This window comes from Haliotis rubra, unplaced genomic scaffold, assembly GCF_003918875.1.
Source record: "Haliotis rubra isolate DU_JTF1 unplaced genomic scaffold, ASM391887v1 Scf455, whole genome shotgun sequence".
Classification (NCBI taxonomy): domain Eukaryota; kingdom Metazoa; phylum Mollusca; class Gastropoda; order Lepetellida; family Haliotidae; genus Haliotis; species Haliotis rubra.
Window position 1 is genome coordinate 847,939 of NW_025767141.1, and position 19,978 is coordinate 867,916.

Sequence of the window (19,978 nt, forward strand, 5' to 3'; positions counted from 1 at the left end):
TCCACTATAGTGAGATTATCGAGGATGGCTGAGGTGTGTGTGTGTGTGTGTGTGTGTGTGTCACTGATGTTGTACATAAATTTTAGGGGGGTCATTCACATTGTACATGCTTCCCCATAAAAATCATCACACACACGCCATTAATTATGAATGGTCCCTTATATTTGTGTGTAAAAGGGAGGCTACTCCCTCTGGTCTCACTTCACATCTCACGTCACCAGAGGAGAGAAACACTGTGTGTGATCATACCCACATTAGCCCTAGTAGCCTTAAAATACAACAACATAGCTACATAAGACAAAGATACATTTATTCTTTTTGTCATAAATGTACATAAAATAACATTTGAAAATCTCCACATGAATAAGTGCTTCATTTGAAGATAATACACATTATTTTAAACCAAAAAATAATTAAAACAATCAACAACTATTTGCATGGCACATCATCTAGGTCACAACATGGAAAATTCAAAATGGTGAAATAATGAAATACCATGAACAAAAACGTTAAAAACAATAAATCCAGCCCCTAACAACGATTCAGTGGATTCTTTCCAATAACACCACTTTTGTGGTCCCAGAAAAATGTCTGTAACAAAAAAAAATCCAATGAGTTCCCTGATCCAAATTATATTTCACAATTATTAGTTTCCACATTAATCCACTCACGTCCAAAACTACTTGTCAACAAACAACAGATAGACCTGGACATATTTCAGTTGTTATTTTAGAACAGACACAAGCAAAATGGAATGCTCACAAGGGTTACCAAAGGTTAACTCTTGCTAGAACTTGCTAGACATTCAGACTGACAGAAAGTGACAGATTCTTCCAACAGTGTGTCCAATCAGATACCACTGTATGTGCACTTTGTCCTGAGGGAGCTCAATAAGCTGAATATTTCATGGATAAAGGTGAAAGTCAAGTTGAAAGGTTGAGTGGCCGAATCATGTTATGTGTTTTCCTAGAAGAGAATGTAGCAGCCATAAAATGTCCGAGTCTCGAGTGAGTGAGTGAGCGAGTTGGGTTAAATGCCTCTTTTAGCAATATTCCAGCAATATCACGGTGGGGGACACCAGAAATGGCTTCACACATTGTACCCATGTGGGGAATCGAACCCGGGTTTTCTGCGTGACGAGCGAATGCTTTAACCACTAGGCTACCTCACCGCCCCTCCTAGTCTCGTGCTGGGATTCGAACCACGGACCTTCTGTTCTGTAGTCTGACCCATTGTCCACATGACCAAAGAGGTTAACCCCGTCAGCAAGCTTTCCCTAATCTTAGCAGATCAGGTATTCAAACCGCCACTTCAGCCTGATGAGCCAATGCTTTGAACAGTGACTGACTTGTATTTTAAAATGGAAACAGTATTTCAGTTATCACAGCCTGTGAATGCAAATAAAAGCCCAAAGTGGCTGCAAATATTATCACTTTAGAGAAAGCGATATGAATGAGTATGGAGCTGACAAAACAGACTCAAGATTGGTACAAAGCTGGATTGAAACCTGGATCCTGGCACATATAGGGGAAGCAACTTCAACTGAAATATCCATCATTTGCCACTTCACCACCTCCTCCACGGTCCCCATGCTGTACAAAAGCAGGATTAATAGTAGCTAAAGGATCTCATCTATAAAGACACCTCCTTGATAACGTTACACCGAAACAAACAGAAGAAACACTTCCTTCATGTGACTTACATAAACAGTTACACCCACAAACATACACCCACGGACGCACAAGCACCAACTCACGCACATATTTCATGAAATGACTTTAGTTATCACAGAATGCCCTTTTCTTATTTGGGCTAGTATTTTGTGATGAAAATTGAGTGACTAACAATAGTGATTATTGCCTGCTGAGAAGCGACCTTCTGACATTCCCATGTACAGGTAATATAATCTACAGATGTAACAGAAGTTCACTGATAGTGAATTTCCACCGCCATGTTATTGTGAACATCAGTGAGTAAAATAACAACTCAGTTGATCGACAGATTACTACAATATAAAGAACTTTCTGCAGCTGTAGTCACCTCACTGCTGACCAACCATGGTATTTTTGCTTGATAAATTATATAAACAGAGTGACAGAGTAGCTCACCATAATTTTATGCACATGAATGATGGGTGGTTACATAAAACAGTCTTAGTTGGCATTACAGTGAGTGAGTGAGTATGGTTTTATACCGCTTTTAGCAATATTCCAGCAATATCACTGCAGGGGACATCAGAAATGGGCTTCACACATCGTACCCATGTGGGCAACCAAACTCGGGTCTTTGGCATGACGAGCAAACGCTTTAACCACTAGGCTACCCCAGTTGGCATCACAGCCCCAGGAGCAAACTGAAGGGGACCGATGATGAGATTGTGACATGAGATGGTACTGCACATCCACAAAGTCGTACACAGAAATTGTTGATTAATACACCAAAAGGACTTTTTAAATATGGCTCTCCCTCGGTGTTTACTTCGAGGAAAGCTTTGTTCTGTTATCAAAGGTTCATATTAGGCAAACAAACAAACCATTTGATCAATTATTCAAGAAATCAATACCCTGGTCTACCGAACCAGTCAAAACAAGTAAAAGATGAGCCAGTTATGATGAGCTACGTCTCCAAATTAACTGTAAAATATAACATGTGTCCAATCTTATAGGCACCACCAACAACATCATGAGGCCAGTAAGTCAAACATACTCCTCATGTTATGGGTTTTCGGATGCATAAGTACATGCAGGTCTATTTATCAACTGAATTTTTGTTAAACCATATTACTGACTCATTAAAGACAAGTTTATCTTAAACACCAACCATCATTTCAGTATTTGCAATACAAGTGTGATGCAACACCCCTTGTTATAGTGACTACCGTCCAGAAATGTATGACAACCGAAAACATACATATATTTGCACATACCAATGTAAGAAAAATTCATGATGCACAAGTACGAGCACTGAAAGTTAGTTTGCATTAATGGCACCATCAGTTTTTACATCAAAGATGATGAATATGTATTAGTGGTGTTCCGATTACTTGAAATAATCGAAGATTGGTCGCAGTGACCAAAGGACCAAGCAATCAATCACAATTTCTCATAATCGAACATAAACGATTTTGGAACTACTGTTTTAGTCTTTGAAAAACTTGACAATGGAACATATCTTAGAAGTTGTCAGGGCCTGAAAATGTGTTTAATTCTTAGAAAACTCACTTCACTAACTGAAAAGCCATGACTGAATGTTTCTTTAAGACTCAAGGAAGTTTATGTTCATGATATATTAGTCATCACTTTAAAGTAGCAAGTTGCAATCATGTTATACATATCTGCAATAACAACCTCGATAGGACAATCTGAAAAATGACGCTAACCAATTTTTTTCGATGATTGTTCGTTGGTAATGAAGCAATCATCAATTGTGAGATTTCAATCAATTCCAAACACTAATATTTATGGAGCTAAAATAAGACATACATTGCACCACAAAAACAATTTCACATGAAGTTTTGTTCAGGTGAGCTAAAAGGGGACACAAAGTAATGCATATGTGTTGTTCAATGCATTGGAAAATAGTTCAAACTTGAGGGGTCCTGGGTCAATCATATATTTATATAAGTACTTTGATCAAAAGACAACAGTATCAAGAACTTTTATATTTAGGATTATGACAAGCGCAAACTGCAATTTATACTTTATTTTTCAACACAAAAAAATAGAACTTGCCTCTTCTATTGTGAATGAATATTCATGAGAATGCATCCATCTGATTTATTGCTTAAGGATGCAGAGTACAACTGCATTTGAATTGTGGGTTAACAGACTGACCAATGAGCTGCATGTATGGTGGTCATGTGGTGCTTGGACACTGCTAGAGTTGTGTCAGGCAGTGTCATACTGTACACACTGCAACACCAACAGAAAGGCCACCCAAGTGCATCTTGTACAATATACATAGGGAAACAAAACATGGTAACATCTACAGGATAATAATCCCACATATATATTGCATCTGACTATGAACTAAAAGTCAATATAGTTGACATGAACTTATCCAATCAAATCTGTTCAATGAATCTGAATAGAGTATTCATGTACACCTCCCAATATATTATATACACATCCATCTTGAAATAATAAAGTACTTTAGAATTCTGTAAAATGTATAAAGGTTTTGCAAAAACTTCGAAAACATGTTCTCAAATCAAATAATGTTCTATCTTCAACAGAAATCAACACTTCCCATATCTCAGGGGTCTCCAGTGGATGATGGATGATGATGATGATGATAAGTACAACAAAGCACTATAAACATGATAACAAGCAACAGACCCTGAATGATAAGCACATGGCCCCATGCCCCCTACTTCTGTGACACCCCCTGAAGTTAGGTGAGTGAGTTTAGTTTTACGCCGCTTTTAGCAATATTCCAGCAATATCATGGCGGGGGACACCAGAAATGGGCTTCACACATTGTGCCCATGTCGGGAATCGAACTCGGGTCTTCGGTGAGGCTAACGAACACTTTAACCACTAGGCTACCCCACCGCCCTGAAGTTAGGTTGAAGGTTATAGTTTGTTCTGAATACCACTCCAGGCTGATTCCAGATGAATCCACTACATCAATCTTGTCAGCATAGTCAGAAATTATTCTTTGAAATTAAACTATACTTATTTACATTCAGCTGAACATGAACCCTGTATTTGTTCCACATAGTTTTCAGTAAAATAAAAAAAATTGAAAATCATATTTTCTGCCAATTTGTATTGTCCCAGGTTATGGTGACCAGGGTGGTTAATTTCATCTGAGACGTACAGCAAAGGGCAAGACACATCAGAGGTGAGAAGTTGATTTTCACCAAATATGCATAAGACAGCTCACACTATAGTCGCCTCTTGCTGGGCAGGTAGTATATTGTGTACACATTTATAGATGGATCATTCCATGAAAGCCATATAGTCTCACATGATAAGCCATGTTCTCTGTCTGTTTTCAAGAATATATTTGACTTAATTATACCTGGGCAGGTCTTTAGTAGGGCTGCAACGATTCGAATCTGACACCTTAGTTTCGATTTTCGATAACCATTATCACTATTTCAATTCGATATTTGAATACCTATTTAAATTATTTCCACGCAGCCAGAACGTAATTTTGACTCCAACTCAAGCAGATTTAAGTGCTGGAATAAGGCGAAGCATGATTGGTTGACTACTGGCTAATCATCCGATGAGAATTGTTGTTAGTAGACATTGCCAAGTTGACAATGGATTTCAAGCTAAAAATGTCGACTCAGAGAGTTAAATGAAATCTGCTGTTTTTAATTGTATCAAGAATTGAATCGAAAATGATCGAATTGAAGGTCCAATATCGAAAATCGAATCGAATCGAGGTCTCAGTGAATGTGGTGATGACTGAAGAAATATTCCTGCCTACTCTATAACAGTCACGAACACAGGATACTATCATCAATATGAATTATCATCCCAGTTTGGATTTCATCTTGATTTTTTTCATCCAATTTAGATTTATGGCTTAAAAACAGTGAACATAATATTTTGTTGTCAAAGAATTCCTAAATGAATCAATATTCCCATTAAGTTTTTAAACTTTCAGATGTTTTAAAACTAGTTTTATTTAAATTAATAAGAAATGTAAGAGTAAAACTGTTGGGTAAGGGAAGGCATATCTAAAAATTCAACATTAAAACAAATAAATTAATAAGCACATAATCTAATAGTTATTAGTGCACAAACTAATTACACTATCATAACAAACAAGGTGATCATGATAAAATATAATAGAACAAAATTTCTTAGTTGAATACACAGTAATCAAACTTAATGAATTCCATAACATGATGAAAATATTCCATAAGCAAAGTTCGAATGGTTACCACACATGGCACATGTCCCAAGCACTACTGGAGAAAGCATCATACATTTGTTGGAACAGAAACAATAATTTACTGAAGTGAAGTTCTGCATGTCCCAACAGTTTCTGAATGTCAGACATGTGAGCAGGTTTGCAAGATGTGTATCCAACACGAAGCTTCAGGACAATCGTTTACACATGTGTTAATTTATCCCTGAATTTGTTGCCCTGCCTGGAACCCAGCAGCTTCTGTAGCAACCCAACAGATGCTCATCTCTCCTTTATCCTGCACTGTACCATGAATTCATGGAACAATATTACTGATTAGGGTTTAAGTCGCTGAGACAACAATCATGTATCTTTGGATGCTACTGCGCTAAGCATGTTCAGGTTACTAAGATCTTCCTCTTCTTCCTGATCATTGTCCTCAGGGTTACTATACGGAGATGCAGACCGACCATCAACTCCTGCCCCTCCGGACGGACCACTCTCAGATCCTTGTCTACTGACAGATGGCTGGAACAGTTCTTGGTCGCCCACATCTCTACTTGTTGATGGCTGATTCACATGAGCAAATCCATCTTGTGATGATTCAGCAGCTAGTCTCTGATCTGGAGCCGGTGACACAACATCAATAATGATGTTACTGTTATCAGATGACACTGACGGAGATGGTGAAGCTTGCCTCACAACAGTCTTCATTGCCACATTCTCATTTTCAGCAATGGTCTGAGAGCTTGTGATGAGGTTGCTTGACTGCAGATCAGAGATACGAACATTCGAGAGCTCGGTGTAAGTTGCCCCATCAGACTCCGACACCCGATATGGAGGGGGTAGATGAGGATGGTTAAAGGTGCTGGATGGGTTTACTCTTAGATCTTCAACATCTTCAACATAGTTCATCTGTACATAACTATACTGAGAGGACGTGCTGGGTTGAGAGTCTAGAGCTATCTGAGATTGCATGCTCATATCACAAGGTTTCTCCTGGACAGTTGAGGAGGAGAGGGGATTCGGGAAGGGGCCAGGTCCACGATACAAATTATCTATTGGATACATTGGAGGTGGATGTTTGGGAACATATCCATTCTGGAACAAAAACCCTGATGGTCTAAACACTGGAACAGGGTTTATCACTTGCCGAGGTACATTCTCTAGGTTGTCAGCACTTGGAATAGTGTGGGGAGTGGGCTTGAGGAAGGCTGCTCCCTGTGTGGCCAACGCTCCATTGGCATAGTTATGGTCTTTAGGGTGAGAACCAGCAAACTGAGAGGGACTGCGAGTCCGGCAGCTGCGACCACTGTCCGAGCTCCTGGGCTGTCCATCTTCAGATATGCCCCCGCTTTGGGCCAGGGAGAAATCTATTGCCTTGTCCTGACTATCAATCACGGATGTTCCTGATGAAAGACTCCTCTTCTTGGGATTTCGGGGTGAGGTCCTCCCAACTGGTGACTCTCTGCCTTGTACACCTGACCCAGAGGCTGAGCTACAAGAGGGGACAGCACTGGCGGAGGTGCATGTGGTGGCACTGGTCTGACTGGACCCAGCACCCCAAGACAGAGTGTTTCTGTCCATCGACTCTGGACAACCATCAGCTCCTGTTGGCAAGTTGTCCTCAGCAAGGAGATCATCCTCATCATCCACTGAAACACAGTGAAGAACCTTTATTGGCTACTGTTTAGGGCTGGGACGGGTCCAAATGTTCTACCTGGGTACCCCATCCCCTATGACCCTACCCGGATACCTGTTATGTTAATTCCTGACATCAAATTTGTAAGAAATGGCAAATATATTCTTCAGCTCGGAGGCTAAAATTTCAAGTTTTTCAATATCTTAATCATGTATCATATTCAAAACAGGTGACTGTAATAATGTCTAAATCTTCAAAGACAATACAACCTTTTAAATATGAAAGAATAACACATTACACTGTTTAATCTATTGGTCACATGATCATAATGGGTCCGGGTACTGAGACGGGTACCCGGGTCCAACTCATTACCCACCCGTCCCATCGCTACTATTGTTAATCATGTACAACCCCGTCATCTGGAACAGTTAGTCTGGAGCCATTGCCTAATATTTGCTGTTAACACAACAAACCAAACAAACAATATTATAGTTATTCCAGAAATTTCATAACATTGCCATAATTTGAAGCAAATTCTGCAAATATGACTAAATGAAATATGTTCCCAATATAATGGGATTTTGTCATTAGTTTTCACTGAAAAACTAGATATCAACATCGCTGCAGGCACTGTCACATATACAACAATCTAGTAATCAGATAATATCAACAGATACATACACCCACCAATCTGCTCCTCCTGCATATCAAAGTTAGCTGCATTGAGAATGTTATTGAGTGCATACTGCCGGAACCTTCGGACATGGCAATTTCTCATCACTACAGGTGATGTTCCACGTAGGATTGACTCTGCTGCCTGCAACAGACATACAATACAGCAACATTACATGGCAACCAGTGGTGGAAAGCAAGAGAAATAATGCATGCCTTTTGGGGCACAATGACAGACAACACGATAGGTTGCACACATCGACAGGTTTCACACAAGGACATATAACATGACAGGTTTCACACAAGGACACATGACAGGATAGGTTTCACACAAGGACACATGACATGATAGGTTTCACACAAGGACACATGACATGACAGGTTTCACACAAGGACACATAACACGATATGTTTCACACAAGGACACATGACACAATAGGTTTCACACAAGGACACATGACACGACAGGTTTCACACAAGGACACATAACATGGACAGGTTTCACACAAGGACACATGACACGACAGGTTTCACACAAGGACACATAACATGACAGGTTTCACACAAGGACACATGGCATGACAGGTTTCACACAAGGACACATAACATGACTGGTTTCACACAAGGACACATGACATGATAGGTTTTACACAAGGACACATGGCACAACAGGTTTCACACAAGGAGACATAACTCGATATGTTTCACACAAGTGCACATGACACAATAGGTATCACATGGCATGACAGGTTTCACACAAGGACACATAACATGACTGGTTTCACACAAGGACACATGACATGATAGGTTTTACACAAGGACACATGACACAACAGGTTTCACACAAGGACACATAACACGATAGGTTTCACACAAGGACACATAACATGACAGGTTTCACACAAGGACACATGACATGATAGGTTTCACACAAGGACACATGACACAATAGGTTTCACACAAGGGCACACGACACGATAGGTTTCACACAAGGACACAAGACAATAGGTTTCACACAAGGACAGGTTTCACACAATATGACAGGTTCCACACACAACATGATAGGTTTCACACATTGACACACGACATTTGACAGTTTTCACACAAGGACACACAACATGATAGGTTTCACACATCGACACACGACATTTGACAGTTTTCACACAAGGACACACAACATGATAGGTTTCACACATCGACACATGACATTTGACAGTTTTCACACAAGGACACACAACATGATAGGTCACACACATTAAAATGTGACACATTTGACAGTGTTCACACAAGGCACACACAACATAGGTCACATAGTGACACATGATAAGATACATCACACAGTGCAACAGGACAAGATAGGTTTAGTGACACAGGAGAAGATACATCACACAGTGCAACAGGACAAGATAGGTCACATAGTGACACATGATAAGATACATCAGATACATCACACAGTGCAACAGGACAAGATAGGTCACATAGTGACACAGGAGAAGATACATCACACAGTGCAACAGGACAAGATAGGTCACATAGTGACACATGATAAGATACATCACACAGTGCAACAGGACAAGATAGGTCACACTGTGACACAGGAGAAGATAGGTCACACAGTGCAACAGGACAAGATAGGTCACATAGTGACACATGATAAGATACATCACACAGTGCAACAGGACAAGATAGGTCACATAGTGACACAGGAGAAGATACATCACACAGTGCAACAGGACAAGATAGGTCACATAGTGACACAGGAGAAGATACATCACACAGTGCAACAGGACAAGATAGGTCACATAGTGACACATGATAAGATACATCACACAGTGCAACAGGACAAGATAGGTCACATAGTGACACATGATAAGATACATCACACAGTGCAACAGGACAAGATAGGTCACATAGTGACACAGGAGAAGATACATCACACAGTGCAACAGGACAAGATAGGTCACACTGTGACACATGATAAGATACATCACACAGTGCAACAGGACAAGATAGGTCACATAGTGACACATGATAAGATACATCACACAGTGCAACAGGACAAGATAGGTCACATAGTGACACAGGAGAAGATAGGTCACACATGATGACAGTCTGGTCCCAACTTCACAAAGGGATTGTGACTCTATGATTGTCATAACACTCATAGTTTAATGTAGAGTTACAACAGCCTTAGCACCCTGGGCTGTGTGAAATGGGGCCCTAATCATCAATTTGCTTGAAAACACATACAGTACTCAGGACACTTTCTGTACCACCCAATGGGGTGTTGATACCAAGTTCAGTTGTACATTTGGAAAGTACATTTGGTTGATGAAGGACTTTTGATGTGAAATAGTGAAATGAGTGATAACATCTGCAAATACTGACCATCAAAACATGGACTCCACTACTGGGTGGGTCTGTTTGCTCCAACACATGACATTCCTCCAGCTTCCATCTAGTCAGGTTCTGTCCAGTGTGGGAACTACGATACTTCATGTACTTCCTGGAGAAAACATAGGGTTCATCAGGTCAAAAACCTTACAGCATATATACCAAAGTTAAAAACACTGTCTACATAAATAGGTCCAAACTTCCTAAAACAATATATAGCACTATTGGCATTATTGGATCAAAATGTCTCATGTAGAAGGAAAATCTTTGACTGTTGAGATCCATAGGGGTGTGTCTCGCTTAAAAACAGCTTTAGAAAGACATACGTGTATAGAATGTGAGTATCATTGCCGATGATTTTGGAGGAAATGCCTGCTTACTGTCAAGGAAATTATATGTAGATGTTGCAATAAGTTTTTTAGATAGACCCGTGGAATGCTGCTGCCGATCACATCTAGCCCTACATAGGTGCTGTCAACATGGCTGGAATTAATAAACGAATTTAAAAGGTGAACTTTTGCTATAACTTTTGATATAATGATCTGATTGTGACCATTTATAGTTCATTTTGTAGGGAAATCATCTAGCTTTCGATCAGTAGGCCTCGATGGGACCTTACAATTATTTTACGTGGTGATTGAGGAGGGGGTGGTTTCGTCGTTACATCCCTTTCCTTTTATATAGTAATAGGGTTGCATCTATAATAATACACCTATATGTCTTTCTAAAGCTGTTTCTAAGCGAGACTAGCCCTTATGTTGGGATCAACTGGTCAAAAAACATCATACCATGTACAATGATGTGTGAGAAATATAATACACCATTGGGGTTAACAGGTCAGAATGTCCTACCAATTAAGTACCATGTGGAATGATTGAGTGAAAATATCCTTTCAGAGAAGCATTGCCCAAAGTGTACTAGGGGAGACAATAATAGAGTTAACTCCCTTTACCATTCTTATTTGGAATGATCCGGATGAATTTCCCCTTCCCTCAATCAGGCAGAAAGTTAAAATATATTACTGGGTGACTTCAGTGATCTTTGAATATACCTGTTTTCTACTTTTATGAAAACAGTATCAACCCATGTTTTATGGAAATCCCACCTCCAGTGGTCTGCTATTTCAATGGCGACATCTGGATGCTTGGTTGGTGCTGTGTTGACCACCCGGATTGTTCCATCTTGGACGTTGGCGGCCAAAAGCACCCAGTGATCGTCAGATGCTTGGTATGGCATCAGGATCCATGTGTATTCTGTCAGTACTTCCTGTAACCATAGCAACCATACATTTCATCTACCTTTCTATTTTCATTCAATAATATTTCTGCATATTAGGTTTAATTCATTTCTATTGTATTTATGATATTCATTATCATGATTAATAACTTTGACGCTGTGTGTATCATTATCATGATTTATAAAAAGTATGAACAATCAGTCAATGTGAGTGAGTGAGTATGGTTTTACACTGCTTTTAGCAATATTCCAGCAATATCATGGTGGGGGACACCAGAAATGGGCTTCAGATATTTTACCCATGTGGGGAATCGAACCCGGGTCTTCATCGTGACGAGCGGATGATTTAACCACTAGGCTACCCCACCGTCCCCATAACAATGTACTGTTCAACACTCAGTAAGATACTGACACTTTACAAAAAAAGTATGTTTATGAAGTGCCTTTGTTGCTTATTTGTAATCAGTGATAGACTCGCTCAGAATCACAGCAGACATGGTAGTAGGGGTGACTATTGATAGCGATGGTCTATTGTCACCAACTATTGCAATAGTTTTTTCTCCTTGGATCGTCTCATTTGAACTTATTGAAGTCAATTCCCAAATGAATGTATAGTTTATATGAAATAAAAAAATGTTGAAGTAGTTTCAGTCACTTTTACTAACTGATAAGAAACTTGAAACTCGGATCAAGTAAACAGTAAACAAACTCAATGAAGCTGCAAGTCTGCAGGTGCGGATGACTCCAAATCAACGTGAATGAATCTGGTACTTCCCATATTTTGTGCTGCGTATTTATCAACGGAAGTCAATTACTAAACTATCAAAAGTCACACATACTATCGATGCATAGTTTTTCGGGTTTTTTCTATCTACCATTCATTAATTGCTATCGGAGACTCAACAATTGCAATCCATCTATAGTTTGATGCATTGTTACAGCCCTACATGGTAGATCACCATAGCCTATGGTTACTTCGAGCAGAGGGTATCAGTCTGATTAAGTTTAAGGTTAAACTTGTAATTAACTTCCGTAGACCAGAGCCCCACACCGCAAAGTTGTCTCAGCAATAACATGATCATAACTCCCATACATTAATATAGCCTTAGGACAGCAATATTACCACTTTCTGGAATGACCCTACTGCCGATTTATAAAGTGAGTGAGTTTAGTTTTACGCCGCACTCAGCAATATTCCAGATATATGGCAGCGGTCTGTAAATAATCGAGTCTGCACCAGACAATCCAGTGATCAACAGCATGAGCATCGATCTACGCAATTGGGATACGATGACACATGTCAAACAAGCCTGATCACCCGATCCTATAAGTTGCCTCTTACGACAAGCATGGGTTACTGAAGATTAATTCTAACCCGGATCTTCACGGGTGCGATTCACAAAGTAGTCTGAATGATGGACAATAGTATCTAGCACATACTTAAGAGTGAGTGAGTTAAAATCTAAAGTCACATCAACAGTATTTCAGCCGTATTGTGACTATGAAAGTTGTACATTTAGAAACACAAACTAAAACAATATAATTACCCATCTGCAAATGGCCGTAAAAATCATTAGCATATCGCATTATAAATGTAAAACTAGTATGAAAATCTAAAACAGCTTAACTATGAAATACAATACAATATAAAACACGGGGGTATAGATCGCCAACAACTGAAGGTAGATCATCATACCAGGAACCATGGGGACTTACAGTACTTTGCTACCTGCATGGACCATAGCTGGATTTACATCATCCCTTTAGCTGTTGGCAATTTGGACAATTCTAGCTATGAAGTTAAATGAACATATATTCTATGAAAAAAATGTGGTGAGATTAAAAATTTAAATATACTTTGCAAGACATGGTCTTACATGCCTTCTCGGGGAGACAATAATTTTCAATACTTTAACCCCCTGAACACTTTAGCTCTAAGAGTGTTGCTTGGAAGGTGCCCTGGGTCCAGGCCCCGATTTCTCGAAATAAACTTAAGTCTGAGTTTTGACTTAAGTTGGAGTTTTGACATAAATTTAAGAAAACTCATTTTCTAGAATGAACTAAAATTGATATTAAACTCAAACATAGTAGACAGTTTCAGTTTGGTGAATAGAATACTTTAGTTGTTTGGGATTTTCATATTTTTAAAATGCAGCTCAAATTTCAAATTGTCAAACTCAGTTTGAAATTGAGTTACCTTATCCAGCATGCCTCTGTTGTATTCATCTCTCTGCCACAGTTGCTGCAAGGCCATGGGTAGAACATAGCAGTGGTGCGGGAGAAGAGTATTCCAGTGACTGGCCAACATCTGAGGTACGCCTTTATCACCTGGTAACCATGACAACAACTTACTTAACAAATGCTTAAATAATGAGATACAGATTCCTTTACACATTTGTCATCATCACAGTCACCATGATGAAACATGATGACAAAGGCAGCTTTACTATTGCTAGAAAGTATAGTGGGTCCACACCCCTTACTACGCAATATATTGGATTCAGAAACATCATTCTTCTGGATTCAGAATTTGCAAAGGGTGTTATGAATCTCATTGAAAGGGAAGGGGAGAGCGTTCCAAATTACAGCTTGTATTAAGCTCATGGGGAATTTTGGTTTTCTTCATAATAGTCCTTTGAAATTCCTAGCATGCCACTTGAAACATTATAACTGCTATATCAGGGCTCGATTTAAGAGATGTTAACCTACTTGCACCAGGTGCAACCTGAGATAAAAACCTAGTTGCACCAGCCAAATTCCAGTTGCAACGTAGTGTGCTAAAACGTCAGAGGTTTCGGTGCACATAAACATATTTCCGTGATGTTGTACCCATGAAACCATAGCAACACAGAGACACAGCTGGTTCCTGTTTACTCGAGCTGTCATAGCCAAGAGGTGTCTATAAATAGCAATATTTTGATGCCATAGCTATTCAAAGTTTAGAAGAAATATGAGCTGACATATTTATGCTAATAATGTTAGATTTGTTGTTAATATCAATTCTCGAAACTTTACTTGCACCTGGTGCAAGTCAGACTAATAACTAGGATGCACTTTGTAATACTGGGTTGCACCAGTGCAAGTATCAAAGCATTAAATCGAGCCCTGTATATCTATGTGGTGCATGGCTACAAGTCATTACAAACCTGAGCATCTATGACATCGTTTTTCTCCAGTGTCATGAGCTGTTCACCGGTCAGTGAGGTCCTTGCAACAACACACCGGACAGTTTCGTCCACCTCCACATCTGACCGTGTGTCACATTCCCCCATGTGAGATGGCCACGAGCTCAGTGTGGTCAAAAATACAGGTACAGGCACTTCTGTCCGGTAAGCCCCAACAACACACGCGCTTACCAAGTGATAGTAATTCTTCATATCACTCTCCGACATGGAATTCTTTCCAAGGATATTCATCAACCTTGACCTTGCAGCCACCATGTCCTCTCCCCAAGCCTGACAGATCTGATAAACCAATGTTACACATGGGTTGGTCCGGGCATTGAATGCACTGGGTTTCTGTTTCCAGATGGATGCCATCTGCATGACTTGTGCCACAATCAAAGCAAGCTGACCACTTGAAACAAGTTCTTGGATGAACTCCTCCAGCGAAGGTCTGGAATCTTCAGGATCAGTTCCCACTTCTCTTGTGTCCCTGTCCGGCTCCCACAATGCAGGCTCTCCCAGCATGTTCTCCAAGTTCCTGACATTCTGCACAAGTGTATGAAAACTGTTCTCTAAATCCTCCCTCAGTGTATGTCTCACTCCTGGCCTGCTTGTTCTGTCAGAAGGTATAGATGGGCTGGAGGCCCTACCTAATCTGTTTTGGTGGCCGTCAGGCTGTTGGACACTTGGATGCTGAAAACTTGACTGACCAGTGTCAGTAGCATCTCCAGGATCATCAGAAGGTGGATTGTCCCCCACACAAGGACCTGGATCAGCAGGAGAACTGTCAGTGAACTCCAGCCTCCGCTTTTTGGGCAGACGACCTGTTGGCTGGACATGGTGTACAGTTGGGGTTCCATGTGTTGCTATGTCCCCCATGGTAAACACAGAATCACTCTCCTGTCCTTCAACCCTCATTGCGAGTCTTTTCTTTGGAATTACAGACCTGGCATCAGGTTCAGTTTGTGCACTAATATACACATCACCTCCTCCACCACCTGTGTAACTGTTCATGTGAGCAAAGGATGTGGAGGGTTCATTAGGATTAAACAGGGGTGTAGTATTATCTACAGGCCTGCAAGAAAGTGTCACTTCAGATAAGAGACCCAATGGACTTGTCATGTGCATCATGTCCAGACATGCAAATGGAGCAGCGTCTCCTGCAATAGGAGTTGATGTGAATGGAAGCCCAGTGGAAGTGGAAGCTTCAGCAACATTACTGACATGTGACTGGCATCCACTACTGGATAGAAGTACCTGTGACTGAGGAACACCGGAATCTTCCTCTGCCAAATCAATCACCACCAACGGTTCACTGATGTCCACTGTCCCGGAGTAGTCCTCCTCCTCATCTTCATGGTCACCATCATCACCACTCATAATACCTTCATCTTGGTGATCCGAGGACTCATCACGGGGAGATAACTCTGATGTATCTACCTGAATTCCTGTAGATGAGCATGTTGTATGCTTCTTCAAGTTGCTTCTGGGCTTCCTGTGGCGAGGAACGGCCCGCGATATCGCCTCATCCCCTAGGTAGTGAATGACAACATAGTTGTTCGGATTATGATACAAGGTATACACATGCTTCATGAACTCCCGTGTCCATCTGCCATCTCCAACCATTGCACAGAAAAACACCTTCCTCACAATAGGATTTGTCTTGGGCTGACCTCTCGTCCCATCATGGTGGAAGTGGATGTTGTCATTCTTCCATGCCTCTGAAATTATGAAACAACTGAATTTTTATATATAATAAACAAGATGTTGATAAAGTGGGATTACATTGCTAGCTCAGTGTTTTTAAAAGTCTCCTGACCCCGAGGGGATCCAGGACAGTCTATTTGTGGCTTAACATCACACTCAGCAATATGATGGTGGCTTGTAAATCCAGTGACCAACAGCATGAGCATCGATCTACACAATTGGGTTACATGTAAATCCATAACACATCAAAATACTTGTATTTTTGCTTCTATGCAGAAATGTTCATGAACAAAGTAAAACTACAGACACGTACTAGGGGATCCTTTACTAAGGTTAATCTTAGCTCCCATTCTTTAATAATAACATTAAACTAAGGTTACTTTTGTGTCTTACGATCATCTTAGTGCTTCGTGAATGGAGGCCCTGGAATCCCAAACAGACAAGTCAATATTCCACGACCCAAAACCGAAACTGTGTGTAGTTCACTTGTAGGAGTTCAACTGACCACAAGTGGTATTGTGTTATTGTGTATCACGAAATATGGGTGGGGGGCGAGGTTTGTCATGAAATTTGTACATGATATGGGTGTGTGTTTGTCACCAACTTTGCTAATATAAATCGGGGAGGGGTGTTCATTCATATTGTACATGCTTCTCCATAAAAATCAGCATCACCCCTCCTCTAGCCATAAATTATGAACTGACCCTAAAGGAAGTAGATTAAACACCACAATTTGTTGTCTGTCCCTGAACAGTTCATATATCCAATCAATATGGTATTTTTGACACTTTGGGGCTCTTTTCGTTCAAGACAATGGAATCATAAAGGTGAAGAACAGGGCTTGCTGGATGATATAGATGGGGATTCCCCTCGAGCCACTTCCTCTTCAAGCCTAACGAGGAAGCAATTGGCAATGTTTACTTGAATACATTTCACATTTTTCTTCGAACTGCGGTGACGACTGGCGTGGGTATAGTTAAAAAGAATAACAATTCACGCATCCTTCTTTCTGTGTCGAGTCATTTGTGCATCAGGAGGTCGATAGATCTACATAAAAAATAATAATAAAGTCTGGTGTCGTATTCTGAAAGTAGCTCAACAATGCACCATGACGAATAATTCCGTCATGCGTATCAATTAGTTCAGTCGAAGTTCAACGGATTTCAATCACTTACCCCGAAGTGTGTTGTTTTCAATACAATAAACAAAGACATCCCCTCCACGGGGTGCAATCGGGGCTCGTCTGATGACCTTTGACATGTCGGGGCCTCTCAAAATAGAAGCGACGAATGTCGCTTTTAGAGGCATTCGTTTTCCTGATATGTATGGCGTTGTCATCGTGAATTGTGCTTCTGGCGTCCTTTTGACCAGTTATTCAGATGTTGTTGTATCACAGAGTTTCTAATGATCCATACAAAACCAGCGTCGCCCACCACACTTCCTCAGTTTGGGAGGAATATTGCCGCATACCAAAACATTGGGGCCACCTCAGCTGTCAGCTAAAGCCGGATCTTCTCAACTTGCCGGTAGGGGGCTCCAGTTGTTCGTATTAATCCGTGTCCCTTCGTCGGTGCGCGTTCGGCTGATTCCGGAACAAACGAGTAGTAACGGAGATTGTTTAACCTCGGATAATATCGGATCGAATATGCATGGGAGACAACTCTTGACTTCTAGTACTTGTATCAAGCACAAGTAACATATTTCAAGATCGATTTGAGCAAAGACTTTCTGTTCTCTCTCTCAAAGGATCCTCACATATTTCAATCAAATTCAGTCATAAAATATTGTGAGCCAGTGTGGATATAACTCATATCACCAGTCGCATATAACCCCTTTATACTTATGTCAGGATTCCGGGGATACTGATCCAACTGTACGTACATATTAACCGGTAATAGCAATCAAGTATTCCAAGGTGATATTATGTTGTATATATATAGTAAAATCTGCACCGAATATAAGACGATATTGGAATATATCATTTCTGATATAGTAGATTTCATTGGGGCACCACAATTCTTTTTAGGTTTATTTTTTCAGAGTTTTATTACCGAATCACGTGTTTATTTGTGCAGAGACCATATATCGGTATATGGTCTCTGATTTGTGGCAAATGTTCGTACAGCTAATTGCTAGTTACCAGCTTAATTCACGAGAACATACACTCAGTAATCTCCATATCTAATCATGTATAACCATTAATTGTCACGGGTTTATTCCCCTTTCATCATAAAGCATGTGCTCTTTTATCAGCGAAAAAGCCCTGTACACATCAATTTCCATGAACTGATCTAACATCACAGAAACTTTGTGATTACGAAATTGATGTAACGGAAAATTCATTCATTGTCACAGGTAATTCCCAAACACAAAATGGAGTTGACGGTGTATGATTCGTCCACTCTGGTCAATGAATCGGATTTGGATGTGTCTTTGAACGTATCTGAAACATTACCGCCACTGAAACATTATGATGGCCCACAAGGAACCCCGATATGAACCCCATCAAACATTATGATGGCCCGCAAGGAACCCCGATATGATCCCCATCCAACATTATGATGGCCCGCAAGGAACCCCGATATGAACCCCATCAAACATTATGATGGCCCGCAAGGAGCCCCTATATGATCCCCATCCAACATTATGATGGCCCGCAAGGAACCCCGATATGATCCCCATCCAACATTATGATGGCCCGCAAGGAACCCCGATATGATCCCCATCAAACATTATGGGGACTGTCTTGGATGCCAAGTTCAAGTTAGAGTGAGTGAGTGAGTGAGTATGGTTTTACGCCGCTTTTAAGCAATATTCCAGCAATATCACGGCGGGGGACACCAGAAATGAGCTTCACACATTGTACCCATGTGGGGAATCTAACCCGGGTCTTCGGCGTGACGAACGAACGCTTTAACCACTAGGCTACCCCTAGCCCCAGTTCAAGTTAGAGATCCTCCTGTTCCAAATCTGCAGGAATTGACGCAGTCATTCTATGAGGAATGGCAGAGGAATCCGATGCTGAGAATTCGAAGCTTGATTGGCAGTATGAGGAGACTGGTGGATGTTATCGCTATGGGGGTGGAGACACCCGGTGTTGACTTGATCGCCAGGGTGGTTTATACAATCACAACAATTTATATTTGTGGAACTATGTGACACTCAAATTGGTGCCATCAGAGTTACCATTTTAATATGCGCAATTTGGTTTTCAAAGCATACTCTACAACATGCAATGTTTTCGTATGTACCAAAAAGTGGGTGATACGTGATTAATGTTCGTATTGTGTTTGTA

General features: G+C 40.6%; 2 protein-coding genes across 3 annotated transcripts; both read right to left on the reverse strand.

Moving 5' to 3' along the window:
• Positions 1 to 5,000: 5,000 nt before the first annotated feature.
• LOC124290035 lies at positions 5,001 to 11,836 on the reverse strand. 2 transcript variants are annotated; one of them, XM_046726720.1, is made up of 4 exons: positions 11,682 to 11,836; positions 10,571 to 10,688; positions 8,198 to 8,327; positions 5,001 to 7,523 (listed from the first exon to the last, which is right to left on the reverse strand). In XM_046726720.1, the coding sequence occupies exons 1-4, from the start codon at positions 11,810 to 11,812 to the stop codon at positions 6,232 to 6,234; spliced, it is 1,671 nt and encodes a 556-aa protein (XP_046582676.1). In that variant the 5' UTR covers positions 11,813 to 11,836; the 3' UTR covers positions 5,001 to 6,231. The 2 variants fall into 2 exon arrangements, with proteins under 2 accessions (XP_046582676.1, XP_046582677.1); XM_046726721.1 differs by having other exon boundaries at positions 8,192 to 8,327; positions 11,682 to 11,812.
• LOC124290034 lies at positions 11,744 to 18,220 on the reverse strand. Its single transcript, XM_046726719.1, has 4 exons — positions 17,859 to 18,220; positions 14,959 to 16,697; positions 14,010 to 14,140; positions 11,744 to 11,842 (listed from the first exon to the last, which is right to left on the reverse strand). Exons 1-4 carry the CDS (start codon positions 18,019 to 18,021, stop codon positions 11,833 to 11,835), a joined length of 2,043 nt encoding a protein of 680 aa, XP_046582675.1. The 5' UTR covers positions 18,022 to 18,220; the 3' UTR covers positions 11,744 to 11,832.
• Between the last annotated feature and the right edge of the window lie 1,758 nt (positions 18,221 to 19,978).

Excerpts from the sequence above, each read along its gene's own strand:
- LOC124290035 (XM_046726721.1), bottom strand. The coding sequence starts at position 11,812 with ATGCCATACCAAGCATCTGACGATCACTGGGTGCTTTTGGCCGCCAAC. Across the intron at positions 10,689-11,681 it reads GAAATAGCAGACCACTGGAG|GAAGTACATGAAGTATCGTA; the intron begins GTGGGATTTCCA and ends TGTTTTCTCCAG. Across the intron at positions 8,328-10,570 it reads GTGGAGTCCATGTTTTGATG|GCAGCAGAGTCAATCCTACG; the intron begins GTCAGTATTTGC and ends TGTCTGTTGCAG.
- LOC124290034 (XM_046726719.1), bottom strand. The coding sequence starts at position 18,021 with ATGACAACGCCATACATATCAGGAAAACGAATGCCTCTAAAAGCGACA. Across the intron at positions 16,698-17,858 it reads TGAAAACAACACACTTCGGG|AGGCATGGAAGAATGACAAC; the intron begins GTAAGTGATTGA and ends TCATAATTTCAG. Across the intron at positions 14,141-14,958 it reads ACGATGTCATAGATGCTCAG|GTGATAAAGGCGTACCTCAG; the intron begins GTTTGTAATGAC and ends CATGGTTACCAG.